The sequence below is a fragment of the Metopolophium dirhodum genome, chromosome 1 (assembly GCF_019925205.1).
Source record: "Metopolophium dirhodum isolate CAU chromosome 1, ASM1992520v1, whole genome shotgun sequence".
NCBI lineage: Eukaryota > Metazoa > Arthropoda > Insecta > Hemiptera > Aphididae > Metopolophium > Metopolophium dirhodum.
The window spans coordinates 10,774,778-10,799,141 of record NC_083560.1 but is presented as its reverse complement, the minus strand read 5'-3'; the positions used below and the strand labels follow the sequence as shown (position 1 = coordinate 10,799,141).

Here is a 24,364-nt window from a genome sequence, read left to right as displayed (position 1 = left end):
TTTTCTTTTGTTTTTCACGTCGCTTTTGAAAACCACTGGGATTTTTACTTTTGACTCCCCAAAGTACCAACTAGATTCACTTTTCTATCAGAAAAGTTACTGTTGAAGAAAATCCAAGCACTTTTACTGTCCTAAAAGGTGATGACAGACACAAAAATAAAAAAAAAACACCCATCATTGTAAAATCAATACATTCATCGCTTCGCTCAGAATCTAATAATTAAAATTAAATGACAAACACACTGGCTCGAAAAAAAACACTAAATTAAAAATTAAAAACTCCATCTGTGGAATGCCAAACTCCCTCAAGAAAAGAAGAGAAAAAATAATAATAAACAGACTCTGCGAGGCAAAGGACGACAAACCAATGTGCACCACCGAACTATTAGTCAACCATATCCTTATATAATGCCTCCAGTACACAGAGGAATTTTACAAACTCAACATTCCCAACACCCTAGACCCAGTACTCGGACCGAACGCAGACACTATACCTACTGTGGTATCACCCGTATTAGACAATACGCGGTAAACCAACTATCGCCTTACCCTCGTATTCTCTAGTTAATGACACTCTCTAAAGTTAATTAGAATGGCACTGTTAACTCGTTGAGGTACGATGGTAGGCGCTTGTCAATTCTTAGTTCGTTCCTATCTAGTTGAAATGACTCAAAGATTACATATACCTTGGCACTATTCAGTTTAATAAAACTTCATTGACACATAGTACGTATATCCCGGCACTGTTCCTATAAAAGGTAAGAACGTAAGAATGACTAAAATAATGTTTAACTCGGGTTTTCAGGTCGGAAACACTTTTATTGTATTTAAAAACAAACATAAATAAAACACTTAGCAAATTCAGATCGCCTAGCCCGTGCTATGATCGGCGTTTCACACGCACGTCGTAGCTACGTCCTCGCCGAATCACTCAGCGACAACGGGGGGGTCTTGCCTGCGCGTACGGCGGTGTTTTATAGAAAATATTATTGTCGCCTCAGCACATATTGCTTCGCTGGCCTGACCTATGTCAATAATTTACAATTTGAAATATTCCCACCTATATTACATATATATTAAATAATATTATTTTGACGACTGTCTGCAATATACGACACTACCAAATTTTATTATTTTTAAGAAAATCTGAATTGTTCGATTTAATTTGAATATTATAATTAAGAATATACATTAAAAAATAATTGTAATTATTATAACAGTCACAACTATTAATGGCCGTTGTCGCCGATGTTTTGTTTTAGATCAATAATATTATGCTACACAGAGGCTAAAATATAATATTTTTCGTACTACACGTTTTATATTAAACTTTTAGTTACCAAGGGGGGCTTTGCCCTTAACAATAATATTATTTTATTTTATATCACGATTTGAAACAAACATAACTATGTTATTGGTTCTTTTAAAAAAATAGGTACCTATATCCATTAACTATTGTTTGATAATTATTTGTATTATTTAACGTGTCGATCATTCGAAATATTTTTATTTTTATTTTATAATATTATTATAAATATTTCAAATATTGTATTTTAAGTAAATTTAAAATTCTTATCTATCTATTTCCCAATGTAACATCAAATAATTTTTCAATTAATGAGGAAAAAACTGTAATAAAAGTTACTTGTTATTACAGGCCATTACACTCTTTTAAATTTCGTTTCCACACTTTGTTTTTCGTACTACACATAAAACGTGTCGTAGGTACTCTGTGTTTGGAAAGAACGTCGTCCATGCGTTCACGTTTATAATTGAAACAAATCAGCGAATTGAGGTCTTACAAAATTTAAAGTTAAGACTATTATCCATACAATGACATATGTTTTTTATTATATTTTAACTAAAGCGAGTTATGTGTAATTTAAAATAGGTACTCATAACTCGCTTTAAATTTAAATATAATACAATTCCTATGTCATTGTCTAGATAATAGTCTTACCTTTAAATTGTATAAGAGCTCAATTCGCTCTAACTGCAGTGTTGGGATTAGATAAGTACTTTTTTATCTTGATAAAAAAAAGATGTTTTTTTTTTTAATACCTACTATAAAGTCTAATTTTTGAGAATACAGCTTAGATACTACTTAGAACTTCAATATTATATAAACACCGGCTATATGTTTAAATTAATATTAGCGGTGAACATTATTATTAAGAGGACGTCGCACCCGCATGTGTTGTCTCCGTCTTTCACACGTATACGACATGGCATATTTTCGTTCGCTAGTTTCGATAGGGTGCTGTCATTTTTGATTTTAGAGTGAATTGACCTATTATCAAACCTTTAGGTAACAACATTATCTGTGCCCTCTCGTTGGTTTTTTGTGATATTTTAATTTTTAAATGAATTATCAGTATGTACAATATTAATGTTTGAAAATGCTCATAACTCACTTAAAAATTAAAATATCGTAAAAAACCAATGAGAGGGCACGGACAATGTTGTTACCTAAAAGTTTGATAATAGGTCAATTCACTCTAAAAAGTCTAAAATCAAAAATAACAGCACCCTATTGAAACTAGCGAACGAAAATTTGCTATAACGTACGTGTGTAAGACGGAGACAACACAGGTGGGTGCGACGCTCTCTTAATCAATACCTGACTAAGGTATAACTGAAAAAACATTTTCAAAATTAGGTATAAATATCAACAAAAAACTATTTTAAACAACTCGTTGTGGTAAACTTTAATTATTACGAACCTTTACAACAGTTTTAGTATGCATTTAAATCGTTTTTAGTAGATATACAATAATTATAATTATTATTGTTATTATTTAAAGTACATCTAATATATTATAACATTGTATACTATGTACATTGCATAAGTATATATACTATACAATAAATAAGAGAACATTTTATTTTACGTTATGATCATGTCATAATGATAATATTATACACAGGTGACAGGTAATAATGTAATATACATTTTTTTATAAATATAATATTTATAACATTAATGATACAACAAAGATCAATATACTATTTATAAAATTATTTATAATATTATTTATTCAAACACCTACAACGCAACACCATTTCAAAAGTGCAGAATTCCGGGTAATCGATATACACTGTTAGGTACAAATATAATGTTTTTACACATTAGATATTAGTTTATTACTGATAAATAATAATTATATAAAGATTTATATAGCTTCGATTACTTAATTAAATGAAAAATTCAAGCCCATTGCAGTTGGTTGACACAGTTGACCCCTATCGGTACAACACACGTCGGAAATAGGAAAACACAATTAAATACGCGGTAGGTATATAGCTTACTCTACCCAAAAATAAATTATAAGTTATAAATTAAATCATTAGGTATAATCATTTTTCCACTAATTTACTGTTGACGAGTCACCAACACAAGAGAACAATGAAATATAGGTATATTTGAGCACTAAGCTGGGCCCCTAACGAAAATATCAATAATAAACAATATATATAATGTATATAATATATATAATGTTATTATGGAAATCCGATTTTTTTACTGAGACGACGACAATTTAAATTTAAAGTATTAATTATCAAAAAAAATAAATAAATTGACAATAAAAGTGTATTTCATTCTTTTGTATAGAGACAAATTTATCTAGATCAGCGGTTCTTAACCTTTTGTAGATCACGGACCCCTGATGAAAGATTTCTAGAAATCACGGACCCCCTTACCAATTTTTTTTCGAATACCTTTTTTTTACAAAACATCTCATGTTATCATAACCAAAATTATAATAATTATTTTATATAACAAATTTTTTTATAAAAATGGGTAATATAAAACCATAATTGAGTACGATCGATCAACTGCACTTAGTGGCAGTAAATATAAGACTGCCGGGACTACAGTGCTGTACGCATGTAAATTTCGTATTAATAAATTTCGTCGAAAAACTGATTATACTTAATAAACATTAATAATACAATTATTTGGTGTAGAATCTACGTATTATTATATATGAAAAAAAAATAATAATAATCCAACAATTTTGTAATAATGCACTCATGTCACTTATTGACGTATGTTATGTGTTAAGGCTGCCGCAGACCCCCAGGGGGCTGCGGACCACAGGTTAAAAAATCAGCTCAGTGGCGTCATTTGTGGGGGGGTTGGGCAAGGTGGGCATTTGCCCCTCCCCCCACCATGTCATCAGCGGGCTGCTGGCGGCCTACTAACGGGTCGGTCGACCCGGCCGGCCCGGGCCGGGTATATGGTGCTAGTTTTGGCCCGCAAGCCCCCAAACATGATTCATAACAATCATGTCATTGCTAAATAAAATATAACCATGATTCGTAGCTCGTACTAGTTACGTAAATAATTATAAGGTATCTGACATCTGTATTATATATGTGCAGTGGTGGACTGGACGAGCGGGATACCGGGTTTCCCGCCTTCCCTGTGGGCCGCTGCTCGTATAAAATATATATTTATTAATATTATTGTGAAATTGTTAATTAAAATGTTATAGAATAACTAATAAGTAATAAGTATATAATATTATTCAGCATAAAAACCCAGATTTCTGATTAATTTAAAATGCGTGACCGGCTTGTGTTCGTCCGGTCCGGGCTTGTTGACAACTTATTGTTATAAGTTTAAAAATAGAATTGAAAATAATTATTTTATGTTATCAAAGTGGGTATTAACAGAGTAATAAGAACCTTTCTTGTTTATTGGTTCACTGTTTGACTAGCCAATAGCCATTCACGCTTAACGTTCCTTTCAATTTTATAATTTATACATTTCCGCATTAATTTTTACAACCTAATAAGATTTTGACAGAAAATGAAGAAATCTCTTGTTGGTGCAGCCAAGGATAGGGAGAGGAAGACAATAAAACTGGAACAAGTTGCTCATAATTGTTCACAAAACATTTCTAGCATGTTTAATGCTATAACAAAAAAATCTTCAAAACTTGAATTGTTTGTATTGAGATAAAAATGTAATTGTTAGCGAGCAGTTTTTTTTTTAATTATGTGCCGGTCAAAACTTTTGCCCCCCCCCCCCTTTCAAAACCTGAAATGACGCCACTGTCGCTGATCTAGATGGATGATTTTTTTTATCTTAGATAATTATTTAGATAAAACGCAACTATTTATCTAGATAAGATAAAAGATAACTAAATAATTACCAAGATAAGTCTCAACACTGGGCCTCTAAGTTTTAAACCAACGGAGGTTAAATTAGTATAAATGTGTTCTGCCGAGCGTAAAAGTTGCCATGTTACGTACTTGTAAGACGGAGACAACAAATGTCACTGTAGCGACGTGCAACTCACGCTCAAGTGACATTACAACAGTGGATATTTTATAGTACGCGAGGCGAAAAGTGAGCCGCGATCGTTGCGCGTCAAGCGGTCATTTTTTCTGGTTTCAGGGGTTCTACGTTTGTGTGCAATGGAAACAGCTGGCGCGCATTTTAAAAACGGCAGGTGGTAATTTATTGTACAATTGATTGTATTTTGGAGACCAATTTATTTTCTTTTAGCAGTAGGGGGTAGTGCTGCAGCTGTTGCATACCACAATATTTTGTTAAGGTTTGGTTAGTCATTCGACATTCGAGATACGAGTTTACACGTGTTTTTATTCGTTTATTATCTACGTTTGTAATCATATTTCCCGCGTTCTTACATGGTTGGTTTTTAAAGTGCGCGCTTTTAAAGTTTGAATGTTAATAGTATTTTTAATTATTTCTTTAATAATTACTCGTATACAAAAATAGTTTTAAAATGGCATATCAAGACACACATTCTCAAACGAAGAAAGTTATTTTTCATGTTTATAATTATTTCAAAACATTGGCTGGTGACAAAGGTAAGCCAGAAATTAGTAATTTTTTTCGTCAAACTCGTGAAATGACTGCTGAAGCGTGTGGCGTAAGTCTTGCTTGTGTTAAACGAGTTTGTGCTGAAGGGAAAAAAATGACTGTGGGTGAAAATCAACTAGCTGCCGAACCTTCTTCATTTAAGTCTCCAAGGAAATCTTATAAACGTGCCAAACCTATGACCAACTTAGACGATTTTGACAATGAAGTTGTCAGAAGAACAGTTCATAGTTTTTATGATAATGGTCAGTATCCAACTAGTGCAAAAATATTGAGAGCGTTGCATGAAAAAATTAATTATTCGGGTTCACAATGGTCCGTGCGACATATTTTGCGTAGTTTAAATTTCAAATACAAAAAATGTAATGATGGGCGTAAATTTCTAATGGAAAGAAATGATATTATTTGTTCTCGGGTTAAGTTTTTGAGAAAAATGAACGAGTTCAGACGTAATAACGATACAAGGCCAATAGTTTACTTAGACGAAACATGGGTAAACCAAAATCATACGCGAGGACACATATGGCAAAACTCCGACAACACCGAAGGATTAAAAGTACCTATTGGAAAGGGCGGTCGGCTTATTGTGTGTCATGCTGGGTCACCTTCATTTGGTTTTGTCAAAAATTCAAAACTGGTTTTTCGTTGCAAGTCGGGATCGCAGGCAGACTATCATTCTCAAATGAACGCCACCATTTTTCAAAAATGGTTTATAGATATGTTGGGCAATTTAGAAGAACCTTGTATAATTGTAATGGACAATGCCTCATACCATTCTACCTTAACAGAAGAATATCCTAAGGCAAATACTCGAAAGGCAGATGTACAAAAATGGTTACAAGACAAATCTGTAGACTTTTCTCCAGTAGAGACATTAAGCGAACTACGGGAAAAAGTCAAATTGACGATTCCAAAAGAAAAAAAATATAAATTGGACGAAATTGCACTTCAAATGGGCCATGAAGTGGTAAGACTTCCTCCTTACCACTGCCAATATAACCCAATCAAATTAATCTGGGCGCAAGTTAAGGGTAAAGTCGCGGAAAAAAATAACACCTTCAAAATGGCAGATATAGAAGTGTTAGTAAATAGTGCTTTAGATGCAGTCACAGCAGAAGATTGGGCAAAATGTGGCGACCACTGCGATAAAATTCAAGAAGACGATTTGGTGAAAGAAGGATTAAGAGATGAAATTTTGGAGCCTATTATAATGACAATTAATCCCGGCGACAGTTCTACTGACGAAGACGATGATGAAGACGATATGATTAATTAAAAAAAAATGTATTATAATATGTATTAATCGTGTTATTTGTATTTTATGTATTACTTGTGTTATTTGTATTTTATTTTTATTTTTTATTATAATTTATTAAAAAAATCTACATTACGTCGTTTGAAATTACTTTATAGGCGGGAAAACAGTAAGAATAGGCGGAGTAACCCTGACGAAAAATAGCCGCTTGGCGCGCGACGATCGCGGCTCACTTTTCGCCTCGCGTACTATAACTAATATACTGGGCGACATTTCTGTTGCCCAGAGAAATTTTTTTGTCGCCTAGTATATGATATATTTAATAACTGGGTGGCAATGCATTTTTGTAAAAATGTCTATGTTTGAAATTAATACATAGGTAATTTTATTTATTGATTATTTATTATGTTTAATTTTGTTATTTATTTATGACGTATATCATTTCGTTTGACAAATTATTATTGAGGATGAAAAACCCACCGTTCACCGTAGCGTCCGTAGCCCGTAGCCCGTTGCCCGTACCTATAAATAGAATAATACAATGCAAGAAAGCAAATAATATTTTATACTTGGACTAAATACAGTACTTATTTTAATAGGTATAATATATTACAAAATACAATAATACTAAATGAAATATATATAATTGCATAATATGATACCTACATATAACGTATTACCATTGGTTATAAGTTATAACTTATAACTTATAATTACTAGTAGTAAAAAAAGGTGGATAAGTGGATGTCGCTCTGCTCTGCAGTAGGTTACAAATGGATTACCGTAATGGATGGTGTTAAATTTGAATTCATTGTATAAGAAAAACGATTATGAGCGAAAAAGGTCAGTCAGTCTATGATAATACAAAGTATATTTAATGATGTTATTTTGAATAAAGTAATTTTTTTATAACCTATTTACGTGGAGCCTTGTTTTCAATTTTCAATCCTTAGCTATAAAAGTTGAACATTTTATAAATTTTTAACTACAAAATAATTATTAAATTTTAAATTCGATAAATTTTGTTGAAAATTGAACTTTAAATGATCATAAAAAAGAATTGTGCACAATATGTATTTTTCAACTGCTATTAGAACGATATATTAGGAGCCTTGCATTCAACTTTCACGCTTTTTTACCCAACCAATACAATTTTATTGATATTTATAGAAAAAAAAAACTTTTAAATTCAGTTTTACAAAATGGAATATTTTTTAATCTGTGGTTTAGGAATAAAATTAACTTAACGTGACAATAAAACAAATTAACTCATAAGACATAAGTTACTAAATAACACGGAAAAAATAGGTAATATTTTCTATAATATTTAATACCTACTGAAAAGTTTTTTATAAGCGCATAATAATATGTTGATTTTGAGAGTCAGTGTGGAATTTTTTTTTAATGTCACCCAGTGATAATTCCTTAAAATATCCACTGCATTACAATACACAATATTATAATATTATGAACATAACGTCACAACCTAATAAAATAATAATAATAACTGTCTCGTTATTATTATTATTATTATTATTGAGGGCGTGTTTACGAGGAAAATGCAGTCGTTGACTTCGTGTGCTTCCCTCGTATAGCCAACATTTTGCGCGTTACTTGATGAGTAAAAGATGAAATAACACGTCGAGTTTATGATGATTTATGATGTTTTGGTTTATTATCGATTCAAAAGACGTTGTGTACAAATGATAATTTAATTGAACGATGGGCACAGTGGCGGAACTACGATCATTGAGGCCCGTGGATACAATTTTTTTGGAGGCCCAAAATCTTTAATTTAAATTTCTAAACATTGGGCTGTTTATTTGTATGCAATAAAAAAAATATATTTATAGTAAATTAATAATTTATTGAATTATAATTTCGGAAACAGTAATAATAATATTTTATTTACAATGAAAATGATTTTTTTCTGCTACGTTCTTGAGCAAACGTCTTCACCAATAACGATAAGTTCAATTTTTTAGCACGCTAATTCTCTATCGGAATCATCGCAAGACCACTAAGCCGTGTTTGGGACATGGTGCTCCATAGATAATTTTTAATTAATTTAAGTTTTGAGAATGTCCTTTCTGCGCTCGCCACAGTAACCGATGATGTAAGGAACAAGTAAAATGCCGTTAATAAGTTAGAGAAACTAGTAATTAAATTATTATTTTATTAGTAATTTAGTCATATCAATTGGGCCGTAGACCGTAGTATATAATCTATTTCTATAATTTTATTATACCAGCTATTATAGGCCCCACTCCGAGTTACCGCGTGCCCACATATCGCAATAAAGACATGGCAATACTATTATACTCGTATAATATTATTATTGACATTAATTATTAATAGTACCTACTAAGTACAATGATGTATGGTTATCCGTGTACACGTTTAGTAATCACTTATCAGTATACTTTGTAATATTTCAGTATTCAATGATTTTATTTACTCGAACCGACATTTTTCTTAAAAAGTACATAATTTTGATGCGAGGCGCCGAGCCCTCTTTCACGATGAGGCCCGCGGAAAATCCCGCCTCCAATCATATTATGTAGTCCCGCCACTGGATGGGCGGAAGACGACGGCGTCGTCCGTTGGTCGTGCCTCGATATAGGTAGTCGTGTGCCCAAAGGCGCACACACATAGAAATCAGTTGTTAATTTAACTTTTACATAAACTGTTGAACAACTAAATTTTAAATTATGTGTTTGGGATAGTTAAGGTAACACCAGTGTGTAACTGAAATACTGAATCAAAATTTCAGTTCAACAATACACACTGTCAAAATAATAAAAATATTATATCGTTCGCGAGCCGTCGAGCCCGTTGACGTCCGTGGAGACGCCGCGACAAGACGGCCTCGGGTCGGTGTCGCCAACCACAGCCGGGGGACCGTACAGTGGGAGATGACTTATTGTTGTTGTTGTTGCGATACAACACGTCACGCTCGGCGGCGGCGGCGGCGGCGGGAGAACGCGAACAATCGACAACCTGCGCCGCGGAATGCGAACGAAGAGAGGTGGCCGCCGGCCAGTCGTGATAGAACGCGTTCGCCGCCCGATTTACGGCGATCGGCGTTCGCGGTGGGGCGGTGTGCTCCGAAAACGATGTAATGATATTATTATGTGGACGAGGGCCACCGGCGCTGGATCGTGTTCCGACGACTTTCGGCATGGGCCGGGCCGTGGATGTGCCGCCGCCCAGCCGATACCGTATGGTGGCGCCCCCTATAGTCGGCGGCCGCTAACCAGGCCGCCGTTTATTATGCGGTGTACCGCGCGAATAATACAATATTCCGTAAAAATGTACGTTGTACGTTCCACTCGCACGACGATCGGTGGCGTAATCTGTAACCAGTAACCACTAACCACGGTTATCTCAGAACTATTAAGTTGGTATGAAATTATGTAAGAAACATTATAGACTCGTGTGGACGGAACATAGTAGTAATATAGTAGACAGTAGTTACTCGACATGTCGGCTGATCAAAACTAAAACACCGCGGTGACCACAGTTGGTGAAATCGTTCAGTAGAGCCAATTCACTAAACACGAACGGGCTTGTCTCATAACACAACAAACTCTTGCAGTTACTTGTTTGTAAATCAATAAATAATTATTCGATTCCAAAGCTGCAGGTATAATGCTTCAATTCAGCGTTGACGACGATATTACGCAGCGTCCCGCGAAGCACCGAAGCACACGGTAAAAATCCACATCAATAGTATCGAACACATACTGTACGATTGTAAGTCTCGTGGAGAATACTTTTATTTTGCATTCGGAATACATATACGAATGAATGTGTGGGCCTGGGATCCAAAGGGCCCCGCGGGAGGCAAATTATTCAATGGGCCTCGAAAAAATACCAAATCTCAAAAAAATAATTTAAAAACGTAGATTTTGCCCTGCAAAAATTTCAAACACTAACCGTATTCAACGCTTCCAATCCAAAACGCTCCGAGCTATGACTAAAGCACCTTTTTACGTGTCCAACCAGACCTTACATAACGAGCTGCCATCTCACCCGTCTGCGATGTAGCTAGAACTTTTTATAGGCGATTTAAGTTATCTGCTAAAAACCATGATAATCCCCTAATCAAAGGACTTGCGTCGGCAAACTTGCCCGACAGTCCTAGTAAAAGACTAAAAAGGCGGTGGTGTCGGGACCTATTAATTTAGTTAATTGCCTAATTTTATTTATAACTTTATTGTTAACTTATAGAAATGTATATAAATAGCTGACAAAGTGTCTTCACTGGAAGGCTTCTTGAATCTGTCCTTTCCTCAAGCCATTTATTCACTTATCTATTTTACTTAATATTGTTCATTTTATGTAACAGTTTGTAAATAAAAAATTAAAAAATTAAAAAATAAAAAAAACGTAGATTTATACCTAGATATTTATCACATACTATGGATCGATATAATATTAGTTATCGGTTATCGCGACCAACTAGCGAGACGGATTGAACGGTGGTTATTATTACGCTATGTCCTACGTGAACGCGGAGAGTGCGGGCGAATTATATTCTGACCATGCTGTTCCAAACGCGGCAAAAATCAAGCTGTTTTGTTTTTCGCCGTGGTCACGTAGGACATGGCGTTGGCATTGGTGTGGGGATTTCTTTTAGATAAGTACTATGACGTTTTACTGGCCATTTTCTAACTTAATTAGTGTTGTAACATATTGTCGTGTTAAATTATTACAATGCAAATCTGGGATTGAAGTCAAAGATCGGTCTGCGTCTACACTTATACAAGCAATAAAAGATAACATAAACCAAGGTACAACTAATTATTCTGATTGTTGGCGTGGTTATAAAACAGATTAACTACAAAACGCTGGGTTTCAGCATTTAACCCGAGATTTAACCGTTAACCACACTTATAATTTTGTCGATCCTCAAACTGGTGCCCACACACAGAATATCGAAAGGTTATGAGGATCCTCTAAATGGCGCAACAAAACACATAGAGGCACGTCAACATTTGGATAGTTATTTGGTTGAATTCATGTGGCGTAAAAAGCATGAAAAACCATATATAGGCATTTTAAATTGCATTGCTCAGCATTTTCCTCCAAGAGTGAATTATTAATTATTTCTAGTTTTTACAATAGTTATTTTATACAATTTATATGATCATTAATGATTCCTAGTTTTTATAGTAAAGTAGTAAGTACCATATAATTATTACCACGGACTAAGATAATAATATGATTTTAGTATCGTTAAAATAATAAAAAAGTAGGTCAGCGCATTTCGGTGGTGAATGTTTGTCCATCGTCCCTTCGGGCCTAGGACAGGATAGTGTAATTTTACTGTATTCGATTTGAATGCAATGATTTCATTCGATAAAAAACGATTCTGAGCGGACGAGGGAATCTTTTTTATTTAATTTTATTCGTTCTATGGTGATATACAAAGCGTTTTGAGAACAGCCTAAGAACGATTTATATAATTATAATTAGGAAATATCATAAAAATGAAAAAATATAGAAAATAAAAGAAAAAGTTCATAAGTAGCTCAAATGTTTTGAAAATTTTACCATGTCTAGGTAAGGCTAATATAAGTAAACAACCCAACTTTCAAGTTTTTACGAATGTTTTAAACCGAATTACAACACAAAAAACTCCCAAAATTAAAATGTCTATAAATAGCGCAAAATTTTCCAAACTTTAAACCTTAAGGAACGAAATACAAAATACAACAAAAAATATCTCTTGTCATTTTTCTTTGAATCAATATTTCTGGTAGAAAACGTCGTCTGTAATTATTTAATATTATAAAATCATGAAATCGTACGTTTTTTCTTCTTTAACCGCTTTTATTTCGAGTAGCGTTTCGAAAATCGAAAAATGACCTCTCTAAAGTACCAGCTCAAGAACATTACCTTTCAGAAAAGATGCTGTATTTGATACTTTTGAGCAAGTTTAGAGGGAGAAAAAGTGTTTACAGAATAAAAAAGGAAAAGAAATAAACATCATTGTAAAACCATTACATCCCTCGCTCCGCTCAGATTCTAAAATGTATATTATATTATTATTATAAAATTATTATTCAATGGATCCAAATGCATACCACTGGTATATATATAGTAGGTAAATTTTGTTAAATAATTTAATTTATTTCTTGAAAAAATACGGGTCAGGGCCTCGGAGGCGATCGCCTCCTAGCCGTCTGGACCAGGCCGACACTGATGACAATTAAGGTATTCAGAACACGTATTCGAATACTATTAGAACACTTTTTTTCACAACTATTTATTGTCAGCTTTTGAATGGTTGGTAATTAACATTTATTAGTTAATAATTAAAAATACATCGTAATCATAAATTATTTATAAATTTTGACCACATATTATGATACGGCCCATACAGGATACAACACATCGATGTTTATAAAAATAATCATATCATTGGCCAAAATTATATCTCGTTCAAACAATAAAATTAATGTTCATGATTTATAATATGTCTTGTCACAAATTTAAAACTATTTTTCTGGATCGGAAAAAAGTATTTTATAATGAAAAAAAAAATACAAATAAAAGTATTAAGAATACAAAAAAAGCATTCAAATACTTTTATTCGAATAGGTACTTTACAAGACTGAATCGTATAATAGAATTTATAAATATTAAATTACGTTTTGTGTTATGTTTTGTTTAAAGATTTATATATTTTTTTATTCGTTATGTTTTGTTTTGCGGATTTTATTTATTTTAAACAACGCTTTCCGTTATAATTACGTTCACAAATTTCAATCGTTTTTTGTCAAATATAACGTTATTATAATTGTAAAGTTCGTGAAGATCGTGTTTTTCAGAACAAAAATCGGACAATGTAAACTAACTTCAAATTTGTTAAAACCTAAGGTATTTTGATCTAAAATTGACGGCAGTAGCAAGGCCTCTCAACTGTGGTACATTATTGTGGGTAGGTATGTTTGATCCACTAGCTCATTATAATAATATATTGTTGTATAAACTGTACAAAAATAAAATATTATGATAGTATAATTATTATTGTACACGTCGTATAAACCTAACACTATAAATTGTTTATTGCATTGTTCTACAATTATATTCATGTTTTAATTACATTGTAAAACAATTACATTTAATGCTGAAAATTGCAATAAAAATTTTAAAATAAACTAGTGATGAATTAGTTAAAAAAAGCTATGCATTACATGTAATAAAAGTACATTCCCTGTAACTTTAAAGTTCTATTTGGATATAATATAAAAAGCAGCTTATCTGCGGGCGTGCCTGACCAGTTATGGTATTATATTAATATGTTTATTACATTTGTACATCTATAATACACAACATGTTTATTGTTTATTTATTTCAGTAATACATATATTTGTTTTGCGCTTGAAAAAAAATGTACAATGGCAATACTAAAATATTGAAGTATAAATTGTTATTGCCTTATAGATTGGTCTTGGATTAGTGATTTTAAATTTTAAAACCAGTTTTGGGCCCATAAAATTGGTACAAGTTGTCACACCCGTCGAGCCATTGATTCAAAAAGTTGTACATCGTATCTACTGTCCAGTGTATTTGTCACTGTATGCTTCAATAGTTTTATTTATGAAAGCTGCGATGGTTGGTTTAGTCAGTTTAGTGTTAATTACTATTGTTTTATAATTTTCACTAATGAATACTAAATTATTATGTATTTTATGTTGTTACAGTTCGAGAGAGATGTAGTCATTTGGAACCACAAGAGTTACATTGAAAAGCCTTTAGTTTCAGAACAAGAATCAACACTCTTGGCACATAGAAAATGGTACAAACAATTTTATAGTGCCAATAGTATACAATTTAGTAACAGAAGGAAACAAAGGATTGGTAAATTAATATATTAATTTTGATTTAACATAACTGAAAAGTATTACTAAATACATATTATATAATATAGTATTATAGGTATGTAAAATTATAATATTAAATTTCACTTTAAAAATTTTGTCAAATGAAAAAAAAAAATTATTATACAATGGAAATATTCAAATATACATACAATATTTATCACTTGAACGGTTGTGTTACCTTTTTCAGCCATGTTAATACTCTCATTGTCATCTAATATGTCAATCTAATAAGTATGAAAACTATGACGGTATAACTAATAAAGAATTATTAGAATAAGACACAGACAAAATATGTGTGTAAGCTCTAAAATCATTATAATAATTAAGTATCTGATACAATGTTTTTAGTAGGTATTTTTGAATAACCATTTAAAATTGGATACTAGACTGATATACTTAAATAAGTGGTATAGACATTATTAAGTTTCTAAGGCTTTTCTGGATGAATTAAAATCATCAGCTTGTAAGGCCTCAAAATCCTTTATTTGTCTGTTTATTTTCTTCTCATCGTTGGAGAAACACAATATTCTGAAAATGTCAAGTCGTAAAAAATATACAAATACCTAATTCATGAATTATGTTAAATGAGAAAATAATTGTGAAATTGTGAAATTGTGAAATTGTGCTCAGAGTAGTACCAATGTTTCTGTGAATTACTATAATGGATTTCAATTCTCCAGAAATTAGCTGTGCTGTTTATTTCTATGCTGCAGCTGAATTTAAATCTGGAAACCGCCTCTATGCACAACAATCAGATCACTAGTGAGGAATTCCAAAATAATTTAAATAACAATTAAACTATAAATACAACAAGTATTAATTTAAAAATAAAGTTTTCTTATAATTATAAATAAGTCTTAGACATATAGTTTTATTCAAAAAGATGATTCAGAGTGCAATTGAAGGTAATTGGTGTTTGCTTAGCCTTCTTCCAAAGAAGTTTGTATTTTCTTGTTGAGAAGTAAATTCCATGAATGGGAACGGGTTTGACGACCAGTAAACCTATAATTTACATATTCAATAAAATTTGATAGTTAATATCGAGCCCTATTAGGTAAAAGGGCGTAAGCAACATTTTCATTATTTTACAGGAACTAAAAAAAACACTTTAAAAATCGAATTTCTGTCGGATTTTCATTAAAATTATATGTGTAGTTATAAAAAAATTATTTCGAAAATACAATAACGAAATAAAAATAATATTTTTAATATTGTGTAACTTATGTCGCTTACAATAAAATAAATGTTCGAATATAGCTCAATGGTGCTTACACTTTTCACTTTCGGCGCTTACAAATAACTTTTTGTCGTGTTGATTAATGCATGGCGCTTACACTAGTCTTTTAACGCACTTCGTTGAAATGTTATATTATTATAGTTTCAAAGTTATTAAATGAGTTATTGTGTAACTCAATTAATTATAAGTAAATTTTTATTTTTCATAATATTCTTTATCTTTCATATCCCCCCCCCCCCCCTTTGTAAATATTAATATGTTGGATATGATGGTTGTTTGTCTATTAACCATATTATTTGTATATAATTTGTATTATTTGTTACTTTTTGGTATTAATTACCCTCAACTTAGACAGACATGCAAAGGTAACCATAGCTTGGTATGTATTCATAATAATATTATGATCTTCTCTATTTTCTCAAAATATACTGAGAAATTCAAAAAATAACTTTGCTATTAAACTCTACTCTAATATTTACCTGTAATATAAAATCGGACATAGAATTTAAACATAATTAGGTATATTGTAAGAAATATAACAGGCTTCCAAGTCTTTTTGGTTTTATTTTTAAAGTAAGTAAAAGTAAAATACTAAAATAACAATATTATCACAATTAAAGTCTTTTTAGTAAGTTCGTAATATTATTAATAGGAAATTAAATCTAATTAATACTTAGTTATAATATATATTTTGCAATTAAATACAATTGTACCTAACTAATACCAGTCTTTTGATTATATTATGTTAAAATGTGTAGTGAATTATATAAATCATCTGTAGGTCATGTAGGTATTATTAACACATTTAACTTATAAATATTATAGTAATATTAATATAACAAAAAATAACAATATCACAATTCAAAAGAGTAAACAGATTATACAGACATAAAATAAAAAGTACTTATTAGATTAGGGGATTAAAATATAAAATGTAATACTTAAAACTTAGTTTTAATAAATGAATTGCAATAAAACTGTATAACTGTAACATAAATCTATCATATTTTTTAATATTTTTATTTTTATATTTTTATTAATATTAATATTGAAGATAATAGATAAACAATATGATATGAAAACAATCGTAACCAACATGATGTTACGAACGAGTTTTCTAAGCGCCAATTAAATTGTCGCATACGCCTAATTAAATTATTATTATTATTTTGTCGCTTACCCCCATGCAACAAAGTCGCATACGTATTTTTTTAGAAATTAATGTGACTTACGATCAATTTTGAAGTTATTACCTAAACGATATGTCGCTTTCGTCCAATCTTTAAATGGAAAAATGACATGCTTAGGTTTATATTGTCGCTTAGCCATTTTACAGATCGATGCGTCAGAATTTTAGAAAAATTTTGATACCAATATCTCATTTTCGCCAAAATTGTCGCTTACGCCCTTTTACCTAATAAGGCTCGATATTCTATGATCAATAAATGTACATACTTTGTATGTATGCATATGTAGGACACTCCAAATTTATTAACAGCGTATCAGCTACATCTTCAATATAATATTTCTTTTCACAGCTCATGCCAACCATTCTGAAAGGTGAAGCCAGGTTTGTCAAAAAATTTTGTACAATAGTTACAATATCACAAATTTAAAAATTGGATACTTGAGTGATAAGCTTACATATATGTGTGTGAATTAGACATTATCTAAGGCTTTTCTGGGTGCATGAAAAAATTTTCAACTGTAAGGTCTCCATATCCTTTATTCGTCTGTTCATTTTCTTCTAACTCATCGTCGGAAAAACACAATATTCTGAAAATGTCAAGTTATAAAAAATATGTAAACACAACAGAAATGCATGAATAATGTTCAATTAATTTTACTTCTTAGATAAGATTTACTAGTCGTGCTCAGAGCAGTACTACCAGTGTTGCTGTAGAAGTGATTACCGCCATTATTTCCTTCTATTTTCGTTATTTGGAAATCTATATTTGTGAACAAATTAGCAAATTAGACTGACCCTATATTATTAAGAAATATAAACAGTACAACTAAAAATGAAAATGAAAATGAAGGTAATGTGGCAAAGCGATATATTGGATGTTTTACTAAAAAGAATACACTTATGAATATACTCCATGATATGGATCAAATATACTCCATGTTAGCTCTAATATTAGAGTGATAAGACATGATATTATAATCAAACTTAAAAGCAAAATTATTTTTTCAGCATAACATCTAAAATTGGATACTTGAGTGATATACTTACCTAAGTGTATGTGAATTAGACATTATTAGGTTTCTAAGGATTTTCTGGTTGAATCATCAACTGTAAGGTCTCCATATCCTTTATTCGTCTGTTCATTTTCTTCTAACTCATCGTTGAAGAAACACAATTTTCTGAAAATGTCAAGTTGTATTAAATATATAAATACAACTGAAATTCATGAATTATGTTAAATTAATTTTAAATCTTGGATATAATTTATTAGACGTGCTCAGAGTAGTACCAATGTGTCTGTGAATTACTAAAATGTATTTTACTTCACTAGAAATTAGCCATCTATGCTGCATCTGAAGTAAAATCTGGGGACCGCCTATGCACAAAAATCAGATCACCAGTGAGGAATTCTAAAATATTTTAAATTACAGTTAAACTATAAATACGAAAAATATGAAAACTATGATAGTATAATTAATAAAGATTTTAAATACTTTTTTCTCTTATTATAAAATTTAAAAATAAAATTTTCTTATGATTATAAATAAGTCATTGGCAAATAATTTTATTCACAAACATGATTTAGAGTGCAATTGAAGATAATTGGTGTTCACTTAGTCGTGCAAAATATGTAAAATATGTGTGTAAACTCTAAAAACATTATGATAATAAAATATGAGAGACAATGTTAATAGTAGGTATTTGGAAAGTAAATATTTAAATTTTTGAACAGAGTATTTTTAATTAAGATTTAATTTTACTATTAACGTTGAAATCTAGTAATAACAATTGCATGAAAACAACTGTTAAGTGTAAGTCATCTGCTAAACAACTAAACATAAACTATAGACCTGAAAGATATAAGTTATAAATAAATGTGATATTATATATAAAATAAACAATTCATATTAACCTGTATCAATAATTAAGGTGTACAACTTATTAGTTTGTATCCATATGAAAGTTTAGATGTTCATAATGTTAACATGATTTTACACTTCAATAGAACTTTATTTTGTAGCAAGTTGCCACTTACTCGCAATATCGCAAAATACAGATTAATTGTCATAACAATCAGATCAATAGTGACAAATTCTAAAATAATTATTTATTTATCAATTTATTTTGTCTAAACAGGCTGAGGCCTTTCTATATCCAAATATATGTCCACTCACACAGTTATTGATAATATACAATGTGTCTCGTGAACTGGTAGGTATGAGAGTTTAAAGCACACTAAAATAGCTTTAAAATAAAAACCTATTAACAATATTCTCACCCTTAAGTTTCATAATTCGCTCCAATATTGTATGGCTTCATCTAAGTCGGTAGAATTATCTTCATAAAAGTCAGTGTCTGAAAAATTGTCAGCATATTTGATCGACTTCCTAGCTACTTGTATGAGGTACATCATATATTTCAGTTTTGAAAATATAAGTATTATCCATTATATGAACTAAAAAAAAAAAAACCTCTAAGTAACTTTCGGTTTTGGCAAACATTTAAAATTGGATTTTTGAGTGATATACTTACATAAGTGTATGTGAATAAGACATTATTAAGTTTCTAAGGATTTTCTGGGTAAATTAAATTCATCAACTATAACGTCTCCAAATCCTTTATTCGTCTGTTCATGTTCTTCAACCTCGTCGTTGGAGATATACAATATTCTGAAAATGTAAGAAAATATAATCAGTACAACTAAAAATGAAAATGAAGGCAATTGGGCAATGCGATAGTTTGGATGTTATACTAAAAAGAATACACTTATGCATGGTAATTTTTTACTATAATGTATGAATACAACTCTGTACGACTGTAGTCTGAATTTTTGTTCAAAATTTCAAATAATTATAATTAACTAGTGATTCAGATGTCGGTAAACAAAAAAATAATAATATTATAGTGGTGAGCCATCACCCTGTATACTCTCTTTCGTGACGACTTTCCTGACGAACACACTTACCTGGCCATCATGTACGTCTCGAGCATTTGTGCAATTGTTTGTCAGCTAACGACCGGCAACATCACGCTCCATCCTCGCCAACATTGTTCATTTCTGGAGACAACAAAAGCTTAATAGAGCTCATGTTCATGCCAATCATTCTGACAGGTGAAGCATTAATCAAAAAATCTTTACAATAGTTACGATTTCACCAAAGATATATGTGATAACAGCTTGAGGTTGCTTGTGATCCAATTGTTTAGAATAAGACACAGGCAAAATATGTGTGTAAACTCTAAAATCATTATAATAATAAAATATGTTTTTAGTAGGTAATTTTGAGCAGAATATTTTTAAATTAAGATTTAATTTTATAAATAATTTTGCAATAACCATTGCTTGAAAAAAAATTTAAATTTAAAATTGGATACTTGACTGATATACTTACATAAGTGTGTATAGACATTATTAAGCGTCTAAGGCTTTTCTGGATGAATTAAAATCATCAGGTTGTAAGGCCTCGAAATCCTTTATTTGTCTGTTCATTTTCTTCAACCTCATCGTTGGAGATACACAATATTCTGAAAATGTCAAGTTATAAAAATACATAAACACCACAGAAATTCATGAATTATGTTAAATTAATTTTATCTCTTAGATAAGATTTACTCAGAGTAGTAGCAGTGTTGCTGTAAATTATTGAAATTCTCTATCCCAGACATGTGGTTTGGATTATGTTTTGTGACAGCCTCTGACCATAATATCAACTATTTACTGTGCCTTGTTTATAATCACTGATTGTAAAATGATTACCGCATATTCTGCTCCAGATAGAAAATTTGTAATCGTTTAGTTCGAAGATTTTATTTCCTTCTATTTCCATTTTTGGAAACTATATTTTTGAAAAAATTAGCAAATTAGACTATATTAGACCCATATTATTAAGAAATATAATCAGTACAACTAAAAATGAAAATGAAGGCAATTGGACAATGAGATAGTTTGGATGTTATACTAAAAAGAATACACTTATGCATGGTAATTTTTTACTAAAATGTTTGAATACAACTCTGTACGACTGTAGTCTGTATTTTTGTTCAAATTTCAAATAATCATGATTCACTAGTGAATCAAATGTTAGTAAACAAAAAAATAATAATTTTACCTGTATACTCTCTCCTGTGACGACTCTCCTGACGGACACACTTACCTGGCTGTCATGCACGTCTCGAGCATTTGTGCAATTTTTTGTCTGCTAACGACCGGCAACGAGTAGCAACGTCACGCTCCACCCTCGCTGACATTGTTCGGTTCTGGAGACAACACCGTCGTCTACCACTGCAGCGGCACAGCGCAACACGACCGACACCTTCATTTGAAAAATAATTTTCTTAAAATGTCAATTTGTAAAAAATATATAAATACCTAATTCAAGAATAAATTATGTTAAATGATTTTACATAGATGCGATTTATTAGTCGTGCTCAGAGTAGTACCAATGTTGCTGTAAATTACTAAAATTTATTTTTCTTCTCTATCCCAGACAAACGGTTTGGATTATGTTTTGAGAGCATTGTTTACAATCAGTAATTGTGAAATAATCCGCGGATACTATGTCAGGTAGAAATTGGGATAATCATTTAATTCAAACATGTTTAGCCATTATTTCCTTCTATTTTCATTTTTTGGAAATCTATAGTTGTGAAAAAATTAGCAAATTAGACTGACACGATATTATTAAGATATATAATCAGTACAACTAGAAAATAATACTTACAAATTAAAACTGACATAATGTGGCTAGGCGATACTTCGGATGTTTTACTAAAAACAATACACTTATGCATGGCGATTATGTAATAATATGTATGAATAGACTATTAGAACTCTGCATGACTGTGGTCTGTATTTTTTTGTTCAAATTTCAAATAATTGCAATTCGCGAGTGCTTCAAACGTCGGCAAACGAAAAAATAATTATGTTATGTTGTTATTTATTTGATAACAATTATTATTATCATAGTTCGTGATACATAGTGATAAGTCACAATGATTATCAATTGTTGGTTATTTCTCACCGGTCATTGGCTCCACGACCCACGATTTAAGAGGTAACACAGGCGTTTTATCGTTTCAGTCTTTTATAGCAAAATTACGATCTGAGTAATACGTTTTTATTTTTTGTGTCTTAGTGCACGATACGTAGTCGAGATAATGCTTCGCTTTTCATCTTTCCCGGAATTATTACGTAAAATCGGTTTCGGTTTTTTGTGTAAGTGACTGCCACTAACAGAGCCCTAAGCAATGCGCCCCTTGGGTTTTGAGATTTACACACTCATAGCTTTTAATATATTTAATACGATTCGGAAAAATCATAGTTAATAATAATAAAATTAATATACATTAAATTATTATTTACAAATTAATTTTCCTTGCTTTTGTGTCAGCAAATTTGTTAATAACTTCATCATAATCTAATTTACCAACGGTTTATGTTCCTATAGAAAGTATGGCCATGCTTGACAATCTCTCCTGAACCATTGTAGATTTTAAGTATATGTTTTTATCAATTTAAGTTTACTGAAGCTCCTTTCACATGAAGCTGTTGTGTCGGGCATTGAGAGAAAAATCCTTATAGCAATTATTTCAATATTTGGATACGATTCTTTTAGTTAATAATCGTGAATCATTTGTAATAAATCCAAAAACGTTACTGATTCGATACTTGGCAAAATATTGATAAAGCTGCTTGTTTAAAATCTTTCATTTCTTCAACTATTTCCGCAGTATTTATATCTTCATTATATTTTAATCCTAGATCAGCAGCTGCTTTTTGCAAATCGAAAGTACACAAAATGTGTTCACTATTTATAAATAAATGATGTATTGTTCGTACATTACCTTATATGATGTAGATATTAAGCAGGTACCGACCGGGCGAAATGGAAAATAAAGTCATAACTCATAAATATAACATAATAAATACTACCAACACAAATTAGAAAACTATAATAATAATAATAATTCAATAATTGTAATGAAATAACAATAATAATGTAAAAAAGCGTGACATTTTAATATAAGGCTCCTGATATATCGTTCTAATAGCAGTTGAAAAATATTAAAAATACATCGGTACAATTTTTTTTTATAAGCATTTAAAGTTCAAATTTTGACAAATTTTATCAAATTTAAAATGTAAGAATTATTTTGTTGTTAAAAATTTATAAAATGTTCAACTTTTATGGCTAAAGATTGAAAATTTAAAACAAGATTCCACGTAAATAGGTTAAATATAAATTACATTATTCACAATAATATCATCAATAATAATTAGTAAATATGCTGTCTGACCGTTTTCGCTCAGAATCGTTTTTCTTACACAATGATATTATGAACTTACTAAACACCCATTGTACAGTGACCCACTTGTAACCTACTGTACAGCAGAGCGACATCTACTTACCCACCTTTTTTTATTACTATTTCACAATAAATATTATATACAAAATTTAAATGCACATCTCAAGTAAATGAAAAAAACCAATAAAAATTTGATTTATTTAGGTTGTTATCTTAGTTGTTTAATCTGTAATTTCCTTCAAATTTGGGCATAAAATAACGTAGAATAGATAAAAAAAACTGATTAATATTTTTTGATTTTTTGGTTAGAGAATAACCTACTTACTACCTATAACCTTGTTTTAAGTTTTAAATCCATAGCTATAAATTTGAAAATTTTATGCATTTTTAACAACAAAATCATTTTTAATCTTACATTTGATATTATGTCAAAATTCGAACTTTAAATGCTTATATAAGAAAAACTGTGACTATGGATTTTCAATATCTTTCAAATGTTATTGTAACAATACATTAAGATCCTAGTATAAAATTTTTAGAGATTTTTTACCCAACGAATAAAATTTTATCAACATTTATAAAATAAAAACCTAAAAAAACTGGAAACTGAAACTTTTATTCGAAAATT

General features: G+C 30.8%; 1 protein-coding gene and 1 long non-coding RNA gene across 2 annotated transcripts; one reads left to right on the top strand and one right to left on the bottom strand.

The window, feature by feature from the left end:
- The first annotated feature begins 5,759 nt into the window (after positions 1-5,759).
- On the top strand, positions 5,760-7,130 carry LOC132951611 (uncharacterized). Its single transcript, XM_061023451.1, has one exon. It carries the CDS (start codon positions 5,760-5,762, stop codon positions 7,128-7,130), a length of 1,371 nt encoding a protein of 456 aa, XP_060879434.1.
- Positions 7,131-15,867: 8,737 nt separating this feature from the next.
- LOC132937229 (uncharacterized) lies at positions 15,868-21,558 on the bottom strand. Its single transcript, XR_009663640.1, has 10 exons — positions 21,044-21,558; positions 20,823-20,955; positions 20,396-20,669; positions 19,963-20,099; positions 19,709-19,885; positions 18,478-18,608; positions 18,089-18,190; positions 17,886-18,017; positions 17,697-17,794; positions 15,868-16,006 (listed from the first exon to the last, which is right to left on the bottom strand). It is a non-coding gene; the product is annotated as an uncharacterized LOC132937229 (long non-coding RNA).
- Between the last annotated feature and the right edge of the window lie 2,806 nt (positions 21,559-24,364).